The sequence below is a fragment of the Nicotiana attenuata genome, chromosome 1, assembly GCF_001879085.1.
Source record: "Nicotiana attenuata strain UT chromosome 1, NIATTr2, whole genome shotgun sequence".
In the NCBI taxonomy this organism is placed as follows: domain Eukaryota; kingdom Viridiplantae; phylum Streptophyta; class Magnoliopsida; order Solanales; family Solanaceae; genus Nicotiana; species Nicotiana attenuata.
The window spans coordinates 94639367-94660104 of record NC_031989.1 but is presented as its reverse complement, the minus strand read 5'-3'; the positions used below and the strand labels follow the sequence as shown (position 1 = coordinate 94660104).

At 38.5% G+C, this 20738-nt stretch overlaps 2 protein-coding genes and 1 long non-coding RNA gene across 6 annotated transcripts; 1 reads left to right on the top strand and 2 right to left on the bottom strand.

Annotated features, from left to right (window-relative positions):
* LOC109230716 (rust resistance kinase Lr10-like) lies at window positions 2877–10661 on the bottom strand. Of its 2 annotated transcripts, XM_019396122.1 has the most exons (4): window positions 9831–10661; window positions 9644–9676; window positions 9517–9531; window positions 2877–4276 (listed from the first exon to the last, which is right to left on the bottom strand). In XM_019396122.1, exons 1-4 carry the CDS (start codon window positions 10639–10641, stop codon window positions 3135–3137), a joined length of 2001 nt encoding a protein of 666 aa, XP_019251667.1. In that variant the 5' UTR covers window positions 10642–10661; the 3' UTR covers window positions 2877–3134. The 2 variants fall into 2 exon arrangements, with proteins under 2 accessions (XP_019251667.1, XP_019251674.1); XM_019396129.1 differs by lacking the exon at window positions 9517–9531.
* Window positions 11021–13679, top strand: LOC109230730 (rust resistance kinase Lr10-like). Its single transcript, XM_019396141.1, has 3 exons — window positions 11021–11728; window positions 12309–12338; window positions 12426–13679. The coding sequence occupies exons 1-3, from the start codon at window positions 11068–11070 to the stop codon at window positions 13541–13543; spliced, it is 1809 nt and encodes a 602-aa protein (XP_019251686.1). The 5' UTR covers window positions 11021–11067; the 3' UTR covers window positions 13544–13679.
* LOC109230739 lies at window positions 11633–15846 on the bottom strand. 3 transcript variants are annotated; one of them, XR_002068709.1, is made up of 4 exons: window positions 15624–15846; window positions 14668–15024; window positions 14119–14583; window positions 11633–11719 (listed from the first exon to the last, which is right to left on the bottom strand). It is a non-coding gene; the product is annotated as an uncharacterized LOC109230739 (long non-coding RNA). The 3 variants fall into 3 exon arrangements; XR_002068703.1 differs by having other exon boundaries at window positions 14119–14851; window positions 14928–15024; XR_002068702.1 differs by having other exon boundaries at window positions 14119–15024.

The window sequence follows — 20738 nt, the reverse complement described above, 5'->3', positions numbered from 1 at the left end:
CTAATTTGAATAATCGCGTTTTTTTGCTTTGACTCACTGTCTAGAACTTTCCCGACCATGGGCTGACTAAGTCCAAGTCTCCTTCTACCTTTGCTTTCCTGCAAAATCTTGGAGAAAGAAAATTCATTACTCTAAGGGGTCGTTTGGTTGCCGGTTAGAGTTATGCAGGTATTAGTTATATATGTATTAGTTATGCAGGGATTAGTTATGCAGGGATAAGTAATGCAGGGATTAGTTATGCAGGTATTAGTTATGCAGAGATTATTTTTTTGAATGTTTGGTTTGTTGTATTAGAAATTGATATACATTATATAAATTTTAAAGTAAAATGCTTGTTTACAACTATACCCCTGGCCTTCTTTTGCATTGTTTTTTCTCTCTTTCCATTTATATAGGAAACAATTTAGTTAGGAACTTTGAGTGTTACTTTCACTTCTTCGTCATACTACTGAACTATGTGAAGTTTAGACATATTTGATTTTCACTTCTTAGTTTTGGTATTTCCATTTTCTAGTGGCTTCTCTAGTTTGCTTTTGCTAGTTTGTTCTTTAAAAATGAGAGAAGACAAGGTATATAGTTGGCAAGTGAAAGCAAGTGAAACCTGTTGACGGGTTGGCGGAGAAATAAGGAAGCCTTATGTGTAAAGTGATAGGGGTAAATTTGTCATTTCAGTATTTTATCCATGTATTACTAATACATGTATTAGTTATTCCATCTTCTACCCCGCATAAAATAATACACAGATTGACTCATAACTTATACATGTATTATTTATGCATAATTGAAAAATGTCAACCAAACATGGTATTAGTTATGCAGAATTTTATACAAAATAACTATTGCCTACCAAACATGGTATAAGTTATGTTACCCCTTATACATGAATAACCTTTCTTCTAACCAGGTACCAAACGACCTCTAAATGAAAGAGGACAGATAGATTGAAACAACAATGTGAAGAAAGAAAGTCCTAATATTAAAATATTCAACACGGTATATGGAATTTTTTATCACCTTCTTTGTCAATTTTATGACAGATACAATGCATCACATGAATCCTTCACAAAATTAATTTTCTTTGTTTATCTGAAAATTCAATAAATATATACTAAAAATTAATTATATTTGAATAATTTACTGAATTAATAAATAATCATTTATTAACTATTTATACATAAATGATAATTAACTAAGTAAACTTATTTAAAGCATGCACTCCAACCCCTTTATCCTAACCACGTCAGCCTACATGTTTCATCCATCAAGCATTTTATTTCTTTTAATTAATTAAAATTTGTGATGTAGTAAATAAATTATATATAGAGAGAGAAAAAGACAGGAATAAAATGAAGTATGGAAAAATATCTGCTCATTTTTTTGCACTTAATGGAAGTCTGAATCTTAATCATTCAGATCTGAGACATTAAGTGTGTTTGTTTTTAAAGTCTGAATCTTAATTATTCAGATCTTAATCACTAAGTGTGTTTGTTTTATTTACTTCACAACCACTTAATGGGTAATAGGTCTATATGATTAAGATCTATAACAGAGACTTGATTTCATTAAGATGCTATCACATATTCATTATTAACTGGCGCCACCGCCAATCATTATCAACTACCACCATGCCGCCGCCACCACCTCCACCACCACCACCACCTCCATCATCCTCAATCATAGCCACCACCTTTATCGACCATCATCACCCACTATCCCCATCACTCCGACCACCATCATTCTCCCCCACAATCAACACTCATCCACCTCAACTACCACAACTGACCACCCCATCACAGTCAACAACCACAGCCGACACTGCCCATCATTATAATCTACCACCACCCACCCACCACCTTCCTCAATCACAATTACTACCACCACCCGCCATTATTAACTATCACCAACCACCACCACCACCATCCTCAATCATAATCGCCACCACTGCCAATCACTACTAGCTACTAGCATGAACCACCATTATCAACCAAAACTACCACCAACCACCACCTCTAGTCGGTATTCACCCGTTAGCCATCATCAACAACTATCATATTTTATTGATAGAATATTAGATTAGTTATTTCATTTGAATTTTATGTTTATTAAATTTCAAATAAAGATAGATTTTATATATTCAGATGTTAAAAATCAAACAGTCTTAATTTTTTCTATTCAGATCTTAATACACATCTTAATATATTCAGATGTGTATTCGGATTCAGATGTCTTAATCTTAATACACACCTTGATATTCAGATGTATATTCAGATTCAGACGCCTTAATCTTAAAAAAAACAAATGAGGCCTTAGCCAACTTCTATTTAGAAATATTATGCGGTTGTCCTCCCAGAGACCGGTTTTAGATTAAAGTCTATGTAATTAATAGTTTTTAATAAATAGACTCCTCATCTTTTCTTTGTGTGCCAAATTATATATTAGCCCCTTTAGCTCCTTCTTCTCTATCTTTCTTCTTCTCTAAGAACACTATAATTCTTTAATTTTGGAGCTTAAAATTTGAAGTTAAAATCATTTGAGTATTGATTATTTATACTTAAACTTTTAGTTTATACTGATTTAGTGATTTGCTTTAAAAATCTAAAAACTCCATTGTTGGTCCTTTGAAAGTGTTTAAGAAGACAAAGTGAGTCTTCTTAATTTGGAGTTATTTGACTAAAGTGCTGACTGGGGATCGTTTGCACTAGTATTTGAAGGCTTTGTTTTAAAATTGAGATCATTTCGAGCAAATTTGGGGTGGTTGCACATAAAAATTATTCCTATCGGGTAGGCTTTGACGAATAATTTAACAGAAATGTCGGCTGCAGATCACATAAAATTATGCCGATCCAGCAGAGTTTGGTGAACGAACAATCACAAAATTATGCCAACCGTGTAGAGCTTACAACAACAACATACCCGGTATTATCCCGCACCGTGGGGTCCGGGGAGGGTAGTTTGTACACAGACCTTACCCCTACCTTGTGAATACCGGGTAGAGCTTGTGAACAATTAACAATATCGGTAAAGTAAATACAACATAAACTCAACTAATCCGGTAGAGAAATTCCTAAAGAGCTACGCGGATCTAGAGCACAGGTATTACATACTGTGAAGTTACAGTTTGTGGTACTCACATGTCAACCAACAATTACATCTACTTTTGCAGAATCAGAACAATTCTCAAACAAAATTATAGACTCGGTTGAACCTAGTGAAGAACTCAGATTGAATTCCAACGGAGATGGTTGCAGTGATTCAGAAGGCCTGGGAGGCGTTTGCAAAGCCTGTATTTCACCTTCAAGCATTTCAACTACTTTAGTCATTGAGGGGCGATCGAGTGGATTCATTTGTATGCACCACAAAGCAACTAAAGTGAGCTTCTTTATGATCTTTTCATCATCATGCGTCTCGTCTGGTACTTCAATTTCCTTTTCCTTGTCGAATTGATCATAGATCCAATGTGGGAAATACTGGCTTGACATATCCTCTCTTGCTGCCGAGTTTCTTTTCATACCTGCTATCTCAATAAGTAACATTCCAAAGCTATAAACATCTGCCTTATAAGATATGGGACCAATGCTTCTGTTGATGAGTTCTTGAGCTACATATCCGATTGTTCCCCTTGCTGCTGTTAGAGTAACGATGCTGTTATCCGTGGGGTATAATTTGGCAAGACCAAAGTCAGAAATTTTTGGAACGAAATTCTCATCCAATAGTATGTTGTGCGGCTTGATGTCAAAATGTAGAATTTGTATGTCACAACCTCGATGCAAATATTCAATACCTCGAGCAACTCCAAGAGCGATCTCAGACTTTCTTTGCCAGCTCAGTAGAGCTCCTCCTTCTCGGGGTGTGATGTACTTGTCAAGTGATCCATTAGGCATGAAGTCATATACGAGGGCACGTTTAGATCTCTCAGCACAATAGCCAATAAGTTGTACTACGTTAACATGATGAATCCTCCCGATTGTGGCAACCTCGTTGATGAAGTCTTGCCCATCAGCTTTGGGCTTGGTCAAGATCTTCACTGCAACATCAGGACCACTTCGGAGCTTGCCTTTATATACTGAACCATAACCTCCTTGGCCCAATTTCTCTTTGAAATTCCTAGTCATCTTCCTTATGCTGGAGTAGGGGTATCGAATGGGCATGAAATTGTTTCTACTATGCAGGAAACTTTCAATTGCATCAAAGATCGACATATGCCTTCTTCGTAATTCAATCATTAGAAACACAAATATGCATGGGAATAGTACCATTCTTGCCAAAAGGCTAAGCCCTGTGTGCAGCCATCATAAAGTAAGACTTTTGTGTGGCAGTGTTTGACTGCTCACAATATTTAGGTAAGAAAGAAAGACTTGAATTTCTGATATAAAACGAACCATAGAAATTTTGTCGCTATAAAAAAATTAATTAATGATAAAATGAGAAGTTTAAAGTTAAATTGTCTTTTAAATAAGAAAGTAACATTCTTATTGGGACAGACTAAAAAGGTAAGTACGCAACATAAACTGGGATATTTTTCAACTATTACTTTTCTATTTTTTATTATTGTTAGAATAGTCATGTAAATAGGAGTAAATAAATAACCCTAATCCAATATATATTAGGAGTAGGACATGTTATGTGTGTGTATATATATAGGGCTCATTGTAACATATGTCAATACATCAATAATATATTTTCTCCCGTGCATTCTCACATGGTATCAGAGCAATTGTGAGAGATTTATCGCTGTGCATAAATTCCAGCGATTCCGGGAAGAGAAATCAGTCACCGGAACCCTTTTTTTCCGGCGACTTTTTCAAGCCTGTTTGCGTCTGCTTTGTCTCTGTCAGTGTTGTGCAAAATCCAACACTACCACAAGAGTCGCCACTGTCCGGCGACCAAACCCCACAAAAAATCTCCGGCAAACAGTACCCCACGCGCCTCCACGCGCCACCAGAAGCTCACGCGCGTGAGCCCACGCGCCGGCGCGTGCACCACTTTCCGGCCATTTTTTGACGAAGTTCCTTCAGGGCAGTTGGATCGCCCTCAAATTCCGAGCCTACCCATAATTTTATTTTTCAATTCCGACCACTTTGAGTTTTTCCGGCGACTACACTGATTTTTCCGGCAGCTACAGTACTTTTCCGGCAAACACAGTGTTTTCTTCATCTGTTTCAGAGAATTTTCAGTTGATTCTTTTTGTTATTTGGTGATAATCCAACCATGTCTTTGGGAGTCGATGCTTTCGGGTCTAGAAACCCGGGTTCTGGCAGTTCCGGTGTTATGATTACCTCAGAACCTTTAATGGGAGGTTCAAACTGCTTAGATTGGGCTTCATCTGTCGAGTTGTGGTGTAAAGGTCAAGGAGTTCAAGATTATTTAACAAAAAAGGCTAGCGAAGGTGATGAACTGCTGAAATTGAGAGGATAAATATTCTAAAACACTGCGAAAAGTGCGAATGGAAACACCAAATTGATTTTTAATTTCAGCACAAAAATTCTGGAATATAGAAAACAACTCAGAACGATCTTTCATTAAGAAAATCCAAGTACATCTTGAATGATCATCAATAAAACTAACAAAATAACGAAATCCCAAGGTTGAACTGACTCTACTAGGACCCCATATATCAGAGTGAACTAAAGAAAAAATAGACTCTGCGTGACTCTCAATACTACGAGGATAGGAGGCTCGGGTATGTTTCCCGAGCTGACATGACTCACACTCTAATGTGGATAAACTAGACAAACCAGGCACCATCTTCTGAAGCTTGGATAAGCTTGGATGTCCTAAACGTCTATGAATTAGGTCCGGAGGATCTGTAACTAGACATGCCTTGGAGGATTTTAGGGAGTTAAGGTAGTAAAGCCCTTCTGATTCAAGTCCTGTTCCAATCGTCTGCCCTGTACCGCGGTCCTGCATAATAAAAGAATCATCAATAAAATATATACCACAATGGAGGGCACGAGTCAAACGACTAACAGATGCAAGATTAAAAGGACAGCCAGGGACATAGAGAACGGAATCTAGAGTGACAGAGGGTAGGGGATTCGCTTGTCCAACTCCTTTTGCTTTGGTTTGAGACCCATTGGCTAAAGTAACAGTGGGAAGAGATTGTGAATACGCAATATTTGACAAAAGTGATTTATTACCAGAGATATGATCAGAAGCGGCTGAGTCCACAACCCATTGTCCAGGAGGACTAGACTGGGAAACACAAGCAAAAGAATTACCAGCAACAGAAGTATTAGTCTGAGCAACAGAAGCTACTTGTGGAGATGTCTGCTTACTTGCTCGATACTAAAGGAACTCATTATACTCCCCTTCAGATAAAGAAAATCCCTAGTTACCTGTAGTCTCAGTCTGTGCAACATAAGCATTTTTGGTTGGGCGGCCATGTAAAGAATAGCATACATCACGAGTGTGTCCAAGTTTATGACAATAGGAGCACTTGGGTCTAGATCTTCCAAAACGACCTCCTCCTCGTCTATTCTCCATAGTATGAGATGCCCGATTGTCCACTGATTGGGATACGAGGACAGATGAGTCAAGTGTCTGTGATGAGCTCACTGGGTGACTAGGTGCTGCAGCAAGGCGAAGTAATCGAGAGAATAATTCATCAACTGTGGGGACGGTTGGACTAGCCAAAAATCTGGTCCACGTACTGAATCAAGGTCATTAGGGAGTCCAGCGAGTGTAATAACTAGAAACATCTTTTCTGTCGTTGCTCTTGTTGTTTTTCAATACTAGCAGAAACTTGGCATCAACGTCTCAAATTCTTCCATGACTGCCTGAACTTGTCCCAAGTAAGTAGACATATCTAATTCCTGTTTCTTCAAGCTTGTCATTCGCGATATTACATCATAGAAACGAGATATGTCATTAGTGTTATAGATTACGAGCCTTTTCCCAAACTAAATAACATCTGGAATGGACGGAACAAGGCATCAACTTGGAATCAATAGATCGCCACAGGATACTACATAACTGAGCATCGACCTTCTCCACTGTGTTTTTTGGGGCGATGCAGTTCTCACAACTTGTTATTTAGTTAATCGGATGCCTTCCTCTCCGGTCCAAATCAGATACCGTTGCAGTATTGTTTCCCCAATCACCCGTATACTCTGTTCCCCCTCGTGTTTTTGGAGCACTTGTTTCGTTCATAACCTAGCCCCTGAGAAAGATAAGTTAGCTCCCCGTGCTCTCAAGTGGTGTCTTCCTTGGTTATTCTCGTATTCAAAGGGATATCGTTGTTACTCCACTTGATCTTCGTAGGTACTTTATGTCCTCTGACGTCACATTTTTTGAGTCTAAACCTTTCTTTACCTCTTCTGACCTTTCTGACCCCCTTGATATATCTGAGGTCTTACCTATACCGACCTTTAAGGAGTCTACTATAGCTCCTCCTTCACCTTCCGCCACAGAAGTCTTACCCGAGTCTCCTATAGCTCCTCCTTCACCTTCCGCTATAGAAGTCTTATCCATTCCAACCGTTGAGGAGTCTAGTGTGGCTCCTCCTAGACTCCGTGCCACAGGCACACCACTTTTGACATATCATCGTCGTCCGCGCCCAGCATCAGGTCCAGCTGATTCACGTCCTGCACCTGACCCTGCTAATACTGCGGACTTGTCTCCTCTTAATCAACCGATTGCACTTCGGAAAGGTATACGGGCCACCCTTAATCCTAATCCCCATTATGTCGGTTTGAGTTATCATCGTTTGTCATCACCCTATTATGCTTTTCTATCTTCTTTGTCCTCTGTTTCCATCCCTAAGTCTACAGGTGAAGCATTGTCTCATCCAGGATGGCGACAGGCTATGATTGACGAGATGTCTGCTTTACATACGAGTGGTACTTGGGAGCTCGTCCCTCTTCCTTCAGGTAAATCTACTGTTGGTTGTCGTTGGGTGTATGCAGTCAAGGTTGGTCCGGATGGTAAGGTTGATCGTCTTAAGGCTCGTCTTGTTGCCAAAGGATATACTCAGATATTTGGGCTCGATTACAGTGATACCTTCTCTCCTGTGGCTAAGATAGCATCAGTCCGCCTTTTTCTATCCATGGCTGCTGTTCGCCATTGGCCCCTCTATCAGCTGGACATTAAGAATGCTTTTTTACACGGTGACCTTGAGGATGAAGTTTATATGGAGCAACCACCTGGGTTTGTTGCTCAGGGGGAGTCTCGTGGCCTTGTATGTCGCTTGCGTCGGTCACTTTATGGTCTAAAGCAGTCTCCTCGAGCCTGGTTTGGTAAGTTCAGCACAGTTATTCGAGAATTTGGCATGATTCAGAGTGAAGCTGATCACTTTGTATTCTATCGGCATTCTGCCTCGAGTCTCTGTATTTATCTGGTGGTCTATGTTGACGACATTGTTATTACCGGCAATGACCAGGATGGTATTACTAAATTGAAGCAACATCTCTTGCAATACTTTCAGACTAAGGATCTGGGAAAACTAAAGTATTTTCTGGGTATTGAGGTCGCTCAGTCTAGCTCAGGTGTTGTGATCTCACAACGAAAGTATGCCTTAGATATTCTTGAAGAGACAGGAATGACAGGTTGTAGACCGGTTGACACTCCGATGGATCCGAATTCTAAACTTATGCCAGGACAGGGGGAGCCTCTTAGCGATCCTGCAAGATATAGACGGTTGGTTGGTAAATTAAATTACCTCACAGTGACAAGACCTGACATTTCCTTTTCTGTGAGTGTTGTGAGTCAGTTTATGGATTCTCCGTGTGATAGTCATTGGGATGCAGTTGTTCGCATTCTTCGGTATATAAAATCAGCTCCAGGCAAAGGTTTATTGTTTGAGGGTCGAGGCCATGAGCAGATCGTTGGATACTCAGATGCTGATTGGGCAGGATCACCTTCTGATAGACGTTCTACGTCTGGATATTGTGTCTTGGTAGAAGGAAATTTGGTGTCCTGGAAGAGCAAGAAACAGAATGTGGTTGCTCGGTCTAGTGCAGAAGCAGAATATCGAGCGATGGCTATGGCGACATGTGAGCTAATTTGGATCAAACAGTTGCTCAAGGAGTTGAAATTTGGTGAGATTAGTCAGATGAGACTTGTGTGTGATAATCAAGCTGCTCTTCATATTGCGTCAAATCCAGTGTTCCATGAGAGAACTAAACACATTGAGATTGACTGTCACTTTGTTAGAGAAAAGATACTCTCAGGAGATATTGCTACAAAGTTTGTGAAGTCGAATGATCAGCTTGCAGATATTTTCACCAAGTCCCTCACTGGTCCTCGTATTAACTACATATGTAACAAGCTCGGTACATATGATTTATATGCACCAGCTTGAGGGGGAGTGTTAGAATAGTCATGTAAATAGGAGTAAATAAATAACCCTAATCCAATATATATTAGGAGTAGGACATGTTATGTGTGTGTATATATATAGGGCTCATTGTAACATATGTCAATACATCAATAATATATTTTCTCCCGTGCATTCTCACAATTATTACTATCCATAATATAACATAGAAATTAAATGATAATATAACAGATGTGGCTTACCAAATGGAATGAATCCTGCAAGAACACCAACAATTAATAACACAAGTTAATCTCACTTGCAACTATTTACCGTTTATATAATCCTAGCATATATAAAACCAGAATTGACAATAGAACGAGTGCTTACTTGCAAGAACGCGGAGGAGATGTCTTTGAGTAACTTCATTGTGTTTGTTTAAAGAGCATATCCAAGAACCCCCAAAAACAAAATAGAGAGAGAGAGTGAGAAAATGAATGAGAGAGACCTTTACAGATTACATAGAAAAATGCTAAAAACGTCTTAAGTTCTCACAAGACATCAGGAATATTCTTACCACATGAAGTTTTGAAGAAATGAAAATTGTAAACCGTGCAATCCGTACAGCGAACATCCCTAGAACTTTCACCTTTGCAACCATAATAAGAGCCGCAATTGTTACAGTAAATGTCACGAAACCATGAAAGTTCAAACCCATATGCCAAAGCATTATGCAGCTCTAAGATTGAAATATAAACATTTGCATCATCAATAGTCCATGAAGTCATTGACATGAGGTTTAGAGTACACCCCACTCTCAAATTAGATGCTGATAATTCGCCCATGGCTGCATACGTGTGTCCCTTGGAAGGAAAACTGGAAGCATCACTCCTGTTGAGACAATAAGAAATTTCCACAAAGGCGGGAGAATTCATAGCAAATGGACAGCTGAAAATAGTGATTGGCACAGCTAAAGGAGCAGAAGAACCATCAGGTTTAGTAAAACCAAATTGAAAAGGGAGAGTGTAAAATGTAATTGAATGCTGCGGAAGAGAGCAAAGAACTTGTTCTCTTATACCAGGATCTAGAAGGCGGATAGTGGAGTTATCATAATTGATGGCTTGCACATAGTAGTTCAGGGACCCATTCCAACGTTCCATAAATATCGTGAATATGGGGCGATTCCCTTCACAGCTCAATTCATACCTTTCGTCGCCACAATGCTTTGGATCATTTTTCAAGCGAAAGGGGTAGCTGATGTTCTTAATATGCCCACAACTAGAAGGTGCACAATGCTGGTTCTGTTCGGCAAATGGGGTGTCAGAGAGCTGCAAGAAGATGAGGATTGTAAGAACTGAAAGAAACTTGGTTCCTCCAGACATTTTCATGGTTAACTCTGTGTGTATGTGTGTGTGTTTCTTTTTGGTTTTTTCCCTTTTCAGTACTGGTGCCAAACACTGCTAGTAGTAGTCAAGAAGATAAATTTTTCATCCTCCTCCTTTTCTTGGCCCACAAAATACCAATTATGCTGTTGCAAAAGAAAGAAATGAAGTCACTAAATACTAAAAGAAAAGTCCTCAGTCTTCACAAAGAAAGAGAAGTCATTAATGGATGCAAGACTTTTCTTGATAATGTACAGTGTAGACAGATCAAAAAAGAGACATCAAAATTGACTTTTGGTCCAACCAGCAAAGTCACCTCGGGTGCGGCCCTTCCCCTGCTGTCCTTTAAACAAATTAATGCAAGACTTGTCAAAGTTCTATATTTGCCACTGGCACAACTGCAAGCTTGATTTTTAAGGTCTTTCAGTAGAGATGACCATCTTTTTCCTCTTGCACTTACTTCTCATAATCATGGTATTTTTTGCTATGGCTGGTGAAGGAACATATGATTGCAGAGAGTCCAGGTGTGGAAGTGATGGCCCTAGCATTCATTTTCCCTTCAGGATTCAACATCAGCCCGAATATTGTGGCTATCCTGGCTTCGAGTTATTTTGTGACAGCAAAAACAAAACTATACTCACCCTTTCCAATTCAGTTAGACTATCTGTTGAAGAAATTGATTATATGTCTCAGCAGATTCGGCTTTATGATCCTGAAAGTTGTCTTATTCTTAAGATATTGCACCTTAATTTATCAACATCTCCTTTCTTTTTCACTGATGAAGCTGACTATTCAATTTTCAAATGTTCTGGTATATTCCCAGCAGATTATCTGGTCGAACAACCTTGTGCCTCTGACAAAGCAATATTTGCTATTGAATCCTCAATGTCTTTGGGGTTTCTCCCCACTGCAACTTGCAAAAAGATTCTCGAAATTCCATCAGTTCCCTTTGAAATAGCTTACAATTACGTTTATCTCCATTGGTCAAATCCGGAGTGTAGATACTGTGAAGGTCTTGGTAAGGATTGTGGCTTCAAGAACTATACCAAGCAACTGCGAACTCAGTGTCTCGACCGACCATCCACTACAAAAGGTATTAACTCATCTCAAAGTTGTATTTTGATTGCATAATAATTACAAAAGAGAACGTATATGTCCATAAATAAAACACCTCCAATCTCTGCTTACTTTTTATTCTGGTCTATCTTATCCTGCCAATAAGAAACTGCAAATATGCTTACATGATACTATAGTTTAAGATTAATGAAAAGTATATTGAACAAAACAGCAAGATATACAGGATAGACTGCACTGGGAAACTACAAGTCAGCTTGAAACAGGATTCACTTACATTAATTTTAAAAAACAAACAACAGACACGAAATAGAAGAGAACATGAACCAATTTGGACTAGCCTAAGCTAAGTCCCCAAATCCAATTAAATATTTGAAATCAAAATCACATCAAGCTTGATTGGAGTGCAGTAACTCCGATTCCTGAATATGAAGGTCACAGTTTTGAAATCGAGTCTAATACATGTTCAACGTCAAACCAAACTATCTTTGTGTAAGCACAGGAAAACAATATTTTGGATGCATCAACGTTTACTATCTTGACAAAACTATTATGTACTTCTCTTTGCTATAACAACAATTTTAATTTGATTCTGACAGCTGGTACATTAAAGAAACCACTGATTGCAGGTATGTACTCTATGCATTTTCGCATAATTTTTTTCTGTACACATGTTTAGTTGCCTTCTGTATGATGTGTGAGATGAAATGTTCCAGGTGGAGTTCTAGGTCTTATTCTTTTGGGAATTATAATGTTGGCACTCTATGAGTTTTATAGCTCAAGCAAAATCGAAAGAGAGAATCAAGCGAGAGTTGAAAAGTTTCTGGAAGACTACAGAGCTCTCAGGCCCACTAGATATACTTACGCAGATCTTAAGAAGGTAACGAATCTGTTTCAGGAAAGATTGGGAGAGGGAGCTTACGGGGTTGTTTATAAAGGAACACTTTCTAATGAAATTCATGTTGCTGTCAAAGTGCTAAATGACTCCATAGGAAATGGGGAAGAATTTATTAATGAAGTTGCAGCAATGGGGAAAATCCACCACTTCAATGTGGTTCGCCTAGTTGGCTATTGTGCTGATGGATTCAAAAACGCTCTCGTGTATGAATATTTGCCAAATCAGACGCTTGACAAACTCATTTTTCCAGCAAGTTCCAAAGATCGCATTATCCTTAATTGGAAGAAGCTTCAAGATATTGCTATGGGTATAGCGAAAGGACTGGAGTATCTTCATCAAGGATGTGACCAACAAATCCTTCATTTCGATATCAAACCCCAAAACATTCTGTTAGACCAGAACTTGAACCCAAAGATCTCTGATTTTGGTCTTGCCAAGTTATGCTCTAAAGAGAAAAGTGTTGTCACCATGACTGAAGCTAGAGGAACCATGGGTTATATTGCACCAGAAGTATTATCCAGCAATTTTGGAAAAGCATCTCATAAATCTGATGTCTATAGCTTTGGAATGATGCTACTTGAAATGGTTGGAGGGAGGAAGAATTTTGACGCAAAAGCCAATATTAGCCAAATAAACTTTCCCGAGTGGATTCATCAACAGCTGAATCAAGGAGAGGAGTTAAAAATCAGGATTGAGGAAGATGATGATATCATGATTGTTAGGAAATTGGCTATTATAGGACTTTTGTGCATCCAATGGAATGCAACGGATCGACCTTCCATCAAAGTTGTTACTCAAATGCTAGAAGGAGATGGGAGCATTCTAACTATCCCTCCGCCTTTTACAGCTAGATACACCACCGCTGGACTGATGGAATGCCCTTCTAGCGAAGAGTTGGAATGCCCTTCTAACAAGTGGATGCTTGAATTTCAGTAATTTGATTAGATATCTTTCGAGTCATTTAGCTGCTACATCTCAACTCTTTTACATGTGCAAGATATTTATTGTGACTGTCTGTAGTTTGTTTTTCCCTCTAAAGTATAAGTATTCTAATAAACGATTCTCAGCTCAATACTCTCACAAAAGTTATTACAGATGAAATACTTAACAGGTCGTCTAGTTGACTGCTTTATAGAAATTCTTTTTACATGAAATCAAACACAAAATAACACAATGGCGTTGTTATCTAGGCCGCATTAGCAAAACAATCCCAGTACAAAATCCCATATAAACTAATACAATGTTTGATTAGCCATATAAGAAAATATAATCTCCGCATAACTAATGCAACACTAAGAATATAATTAGCTGAAAACTTACCACATTCGGTCATGTCAGAAGAAAACACCCACCAATACTTTGCAAGAGAAGTACAATATCTCTACAATAGCACATAGCATGACACAGACACATAATGACCTTATAGTTTATGTGCAGAAAGAAGTAATAAAAAAAGAATATGTGCAGAAAGTATCAGAAACAATTCATAGATTTCAAGGAAATAGAGGAACCTGAATTGGCACGACCGGTGTGTAGCCTAATCAATCATTTGCTTTGAACAAGTAAAATATTCTGCTGCGTGATAGGAGTCCAATTCTTGAAAGAGTCAATTCCTACACGGGGCTAACAGCCTATAAATCAGAAACTAAGATAACACATATAGAAAGAAATGTCAAAGGCGAAAACATAGAAAAGCACCCGAGTTTATTGGGGCTTGAAACACAAAGCACCCATGCTTTAAAAGGCGCAGATGAAGAAAAAATATAACAGAATAAAATCAAACATTGCCAACAAGCCTTCAAGATAACATTTTCCTTCAACGCTCAACTGTCCCACGTGCCAAGCATGCCTATGCCAACTGCCTGCCTTGGCACCCAATTGCACATTTTTGGCACCAAGAAACAGGGCCCTGACACTCATGACCTTTATCTATGAATTGGTTTCCAGATTTCATAATCATACCTGTTTTGATTTTTCTGCAGAAGGGAGATACAAGGCTGAACACACGGTTGATTTCCCGGTGAATTCTCGTCTTTAATCTAAAATAGATGAGCTCTTACCTCAAGCAGTTACCATTATGTTTGTAGTGCATGCTGTGGAGCTTTAAACGAATAGCAAGGCCGTGCTTCAGAGTACTACTCGTCTTCTTTTGCTGTTCTTCTTTTTTGGCTCTCAAGATCAAATACTGGTTTGCCGTTGGCATGAGCTAGATTCTCAAGTTGATGTCCTTTCTTTTTGTGGGTTCTACAATGATAATTCGACTAATATTAGGTGTGAATATAGGATCTCTCTTCTCTCTGTTTTTGACAGGTGAACATACCCTTCTTTTTTCCAAGCAAGTTTGGCTGATAGCTGCCATGTAACAGTTTGTTGTCATTGCATAAACACATTCTCCACATATTTTTTTCTATTCTATACTGTAATGAACATAAACAAGTCAGATATTATCAAATGTTAGCAATCATAGCTGAATGAATTTAAAAAAAAAAAAGGGNTAAGTGACTTTTAAACCAAAAGTTATAAGTTAGGAATTTTAACTTTTGGCTTTTAGCTTATTTTTGTCATTTTAGCTTAAAAACAAGTGCTTAAAAGCACTTTTTTATTTTATTGTATGCAGCTTTACCCTGTATTTCTACAAGAGACTGTTTCTACGGCTTGAACCCGTGACCTCCTAGTCACATGGAAGCAATTTTACCAATTACGCTAAGACTCTCCTTCTGAATTATTATTAAAGAAATGTGCAAAAATGTATGGTATCTGCTATGATATCTTGGGATTTTCTAATATTAGCAAGCATATTCCGGAAAAAAGAAAGCTATGTGTGAACAAGAATTAATCAATCAACTACATCTTAATCCCAAACTAGAATGTGTTCATCCAATTGCTTTCATCACAACAAATGAAGGCTTTACACTAGAGTTCATTGCTTTCATTGTTCAAGATACCATCTCAGAAGACACACACACACACACACAATAATCTGTAGAGGGACAGGGTTGGTTTCCAATAATCTCACCAGCATTGGGGTTGTTTAGGGTTAATTGCGTGGCAGATATACAACATTAATCACATCTGGATAGAATTAGACCCTTCCCTTAATTAAAAACCCTAACTCCATTTTCTTTCTTTCTGCTTCCATTATCCTTCTATGTGATACTCTGCTCATAGGGAATAAAGACAGACAGTAATTTTGTGCTCTTTCGCTAGAGGAGCCAATGGAAGTCCAGCTTTTGCTTGTGATGATTTAGCAAAAATTTAAATTGCACAAGCTGTAATTTCTTTCCTCGACGTATTTAAATTATCTTATTTATATAAATCCTTTGCATTTGTTAAAAAAAGTTTATCTAATCAGCTTATAACTAAACGATACTCTTAGTAATTTGGGGTATTTGAATTAATCTAAAATTAAAAATACTACAATAATAAGCTTATTTTTAGTTTAACAGTTTTAAGGGTATTCGGTCATTTTAAATAGAAAATAATTATTTTATCAAACACATCAAACTTTTTATTTTCTGCTTCATCACTTACGTAACTATTTACTGAAAAAATAAACTTCAGCACTTAAAGTATTTTTCAGCATTTGGTACTTAAAAGCTACTTAAATTCAGTCAATACTAATGGGCTCTAGATATAGGTACAATTTTCATTGTCTTTTGTCTCTTACCCTAGCTCGAGTTATCGTTTTTTGTCGAAAATTTGAATTTTAAAGGTTTAATGAATTTAAAGGTTTGACCATTGTTTGACATTATTAATACCGGGTCCGTATTTTGGTTCCGAAACTCGGTATAGGTCCATTACTATATTTATGACTTGTCTGCCAAATTTGATGAGAAACGGAGTTAGTTTGATGTGATTGTCACACCTCCTGGGAGGCTCACGAGGGCGTGAATTATGTTGGTCTTGTTTGTGGTGGACGGGGGTTATATGGAGCTTGGTGAGGATGGTTATTTCTGGGACGTGGAGCTCGGGCTTGGTTGTAGTGCTGTTGTGGCCGTGCATAGAGTTGGGCATTCATCACCGCATGAGGCGGTGACACGACATAGGCTGCATCTTGGTGGGGATAGTAGTGTTGCGGGGTTCTGGGCGTCATGTAGGAGTTATCATATGATCGATGGGGCCCTCTTGAACCTGAAGCCATCATGGCTCCTTCCTCCATCTTCTTTCGATTGGCCAAACCCCCCGAGCCATTCTGGATGGCTTGGGAGGTGGCTCTCAAAGCAGATTGACTTAATATTCGGCCAGTTTTCAGAGCGTTTTCTACCATTTCTCTGATTTTTATTGCCTCTGCAAAAGGTTAGCCCATGGCGGACATCATATTCTGAAAATAATCGGCCTCCTGGGCCTGTAAGAAGACCGTAACCATCTCGGTTTCATCCATGGGAGGCTTTACTCTGGCAGCCTGCTCCCGCCATTTAATAGCATATTCGCGGAAGCTCTCAGTGGTTTTCTCCTTCAAATTAGACAGGGAGTTCCTGTTCGGAGCTATGTCAACATTATACTGAAACTGTCTGACGAAATCGCGGGCCAAACCGTCCCATATGTGCCAGTGGGAGATTTCCTGGTCCATGTACTATTCTAAAGCGATTCCAATCAAGCTTTCCCCGAAATAAGCCATCAATAATTCTTCTTTTCCACCAGCACCCCTCAGCTGGTTACAGTATCGTTTCAGATGAGCGATCGGGTCTCCGTGCCCATCGTACTTTTCAAATTTTGGCGTTTTGAAGCCAGCATGCAAGTGAATATGGGGAAACATACACAGGTCGAACACTCTTTTGGCCACTCAGGCCTTGCATGCTTTTCAGGCTTTTGTTCTAGGCATCTCATCTTGCGAGCCATTTCTTCCTGCTCGGGTTTCTCACTGTTCTTTCCTGTTCCATTGGAGACTCGTATTGCGGGTGCTGAGGGTAAGAGTTTGGTGTAACATGAGTTGTGTCTAGCTAAAATTGCGGGCCTTGAAAAGTGAAAGCTGAAGGCTCAAAGCATGGCCTGGGCACTGTTGGTTGTGCCGTAGTAGAGACTAGTGGTGCGGTGAACAATGTAGAAGGTACCCTTAAAAATGGTGCCTGGGGGCGGACCTCAGAAGGCATACCGGTAAAGTTGGCTGATATAGTGGGGGTACCCAAGCGGGACGAATGGGTTGGTTACGGGGATGGGGACCTCAGAAGACACACACACAATAATCTGTAGAGGGACAGGGTTTCCAATAATCTCACCAGCATTGGGGTTGTTTAGGGGTAATTGCGTGGCAGATATACAACATTAATCACATCTGGATAGAATTAGACCCTTCCCTTAATTAAAAACCCTAACTCCATTTTCTTTCTTTCTGCTTCCATTATCCTTCTATGTGATACTCTGCTCATAGGGAATAAAGAAAGACAGTAATTTTGTGCTCTTTCACTAGAGGAGCCAATGGAAGTCCAGCTTTTGCTTGTGATGATTTAGCAAAAATTTAAATTGCACAAGCTGTAATTTCTTTCCTCGACGTATTTAAATTATCTTATTTATATAAATCCTTTGCATTTGTTAAAAAAAGTTTATCTAATCAGCTTATAACTAAACGATACTCTTAGTAATTTGGGGTATTTGAATTAATCTAAAATTAAAAATCTACAGTAATAAGCTTATTTTTTAGTTTAACAGTTTTAAGGGTATTAGGTCATTTTAAATAAAAGAAATAATTATTTTATCAAACACATCAAACTTTTTATTTTCAGCGTCATCGCTTACGTAATCACTTACTAATAAATTAAACTTCGGCACTTAAGTATTTTTCAGCATTTGGTACTTAAAGCTACTTAAATTCAGCCAATACTAGCGGGCTCTAGATATAGGTACAATTTTTCACTGTCTTTTGTCTCTTTTCCTTTCCTCTTCTCTGTGTAATAGATTCTTTTTCTATATAAACAAAATATAATAGCGTGTGTATATATCTATAATATATTTGATGTTTGATATCTGCTTTGGAATCCGATTAATTTGAAAAAAGTTACATTTTAAGGTGGATAAAACGCTTCATATGAAAGGCGATTTTGTTTTCAGAGTTTTACCCCGAAACTTCTAGTTATGGAGTAGTATTTAGATACATGACATCACAATAACAATAACAATAATAATAATAATAATAATAATAATAATAATAATAATAATAATAATAATAATAATAATATTGTTTGGCCTAATTGTAGAAAATGTAGACCTGAAGTGCTACTTGACAACTATTACTTGAAAAGGATGTACTCTACTTAGTATTCTCTGTCAATAATAAAGCCAGAGAAGATCTAGAGCATGTTTGGATGGGCTTGTTCTAAGTGACTTTTAAACCAAAAGTTATAAGTTAGGAATTTTAACTTTTGGCTTTTAGCTTATTTTTGTCATTTTAGCTTAAAAACAAGTGCTTAAAAGCACTTTTTTTACTTTGTCCAAACATTACTAAATGGCTTAAAAGCTATTTTGGCTTAAAATCACTTAAAATAAACCAATCCAAACGGGCTCCTAAGCACCTCCAGCTTATGCTTGTCAACATGGAAAAAGAACAAAAAAAACATCACACATTAGTGTACCAAAGTTCAAACAAATTCAGTGAAATACATATGTTCTTAGTAAAGTTGCTGCCATATGACTAGAAAGTTACGGGTTCAAACCGTGGAAACAACCTCTTACAGAAATGCAGGGTAAGCGTGCTTACAATAGACCCATGTGGTCCGACCCTTTCCCGAATTCAGGCATAGCGAGAACTTAGTGCATAGAACTATTTTTTTTACACGTGTTGTTACATTAGAATTGAGGGACTACTAATTAAGATTGACCTAAAAGTCAAACTAAGGAGTATCCTAAGCTCAACGTGTCCTTTCTAAAAGAAAATTCCAAAAATTAATGGCTGACTAAGTGAGTTTTTATTAATTTATTACTCACAAAAGTTCTCCCAAAAGACCGACAGAAACATTTTGAAATTAAATAGATAATGGGTTCAGAATATTGTATAAGGTAAAATATGCTCATATTAAATGATCATGTGAGAAAGCGATACGTGGAGACGAAGATAGAAGACAGTCAGAACCGTAGGCAATGACCCCATTTGTTACCGGAGAGAATGATATTCATAAAGGCGAAATAAATATATGTCACCTAGCACCATTCAGTGAAGAATATTCTATAACATTAAGTGCACGGTCCGTTACAGAGAATATGGCATTCACTGCCTTCCGTTATACATTCTTCAATGGCCCTCATAATTGTCATTTAAGAGGGGCTTGATCCTAGTATCTTATTCCCTAGGTGCAGCTATAAATAGTGAGCTATGCCGTCGTTGCAAAGGACACGAATTTTCTAGCAAGCTTATACTATAATCAATTCGAAGCTCCATATATTTTTATCTTCTTATTACTTGATTTGATCGTTGTTGCGTCCGGAAACCTTGCTCTCGGAAATCACTGTTTCTACTATTTTATCTTCATTTCAAGGCTAAGTATTGCATTTTCTTCAATTCTTTTATTATTCAGGATCGAATTAATTCACTTGTCTAAAAGTCACATATAAATTCACTTACACCATTTTACGGGTAAACAGTTTGGCGCCCACCGTGGGGTCTAGACAGCCGTGTAATTAAATTGATCCTTGTCTCTTTTACTAACGTGTTCTGATTATTTGTCTTAGCAAAAAATCATAAAATATGGCAGATAATGGTGTTGACAACACGCACAATCCTGAGGTTCAAGGAGACCAGGCTCATCGTGAGGATTCAGTCAGTGACACCCACAATGAGGTGAACGACGCCTCGCCGGTCCACGACAAGCATATCCACGACATGTTCGGGAGGCGACTCCCGATGATGCGGAAGAGGAGCATGTTGTTCATGCGGTAAGGGTCCTACAAGAGCAACAAGCAATCATTCTAGGCCACCTCACACGGTAGGATCAGGTGATGACGAAGTTGAAACAAGCGTTATCAGGGGCTTCGAATAACGCGAATAGTCGAGGTCCAATTGCTCCCGGCGCTTCAGCAAATCAAACAATGCAGAGGGTCGACAACAACACCCCGAGGGGCGGGACTGGTTCCGATGGAGCTGTGGGGAGCGAATCCGGCCCCAATAACAAAAATGATCCCTTCAAAAATGAACTCTTATGGT

Excerpts from the sequence above, each read along its gene's own strand:
- LOC109230716 (XM_019396122.1), bottom strand. The coding sequence starts at position 10,641 with ATGAAAATGTCTGGAGGAACCAAGTTTCTTTCAGTTCTTACAATCCTC. Across the intron at positions 9,677-9,830 it reads TTTCTTCAAAACTTCATGTG|TTACTCAAAGACATCTCCTC; the intron begins GTAAGAATATTC and ends AACACAATGAAG.
- LOC109230730 (XM_019396141.1), top strand. The coding sequence starts at position 11,068 with ATGACCATCTTTTTCCTCTTGCACTTACTTCTCATAATCATGGTATTT. Across the intron at positions 11,729-12,308 it reads CCGACCATCCACTACAAAAG|CTGGTACATTAAAGAAACCA; the intron begins GTATTAACTCAT and ends TGATTCTGACAG. Across the intron at positions 12,339-12,425 it reads AAAGAAACCACTGATTGCAG|GTGGAGTTCTAGGTCTTATT; the intron begins GTATGTACTCTA and ends GAAATGTTCCAG.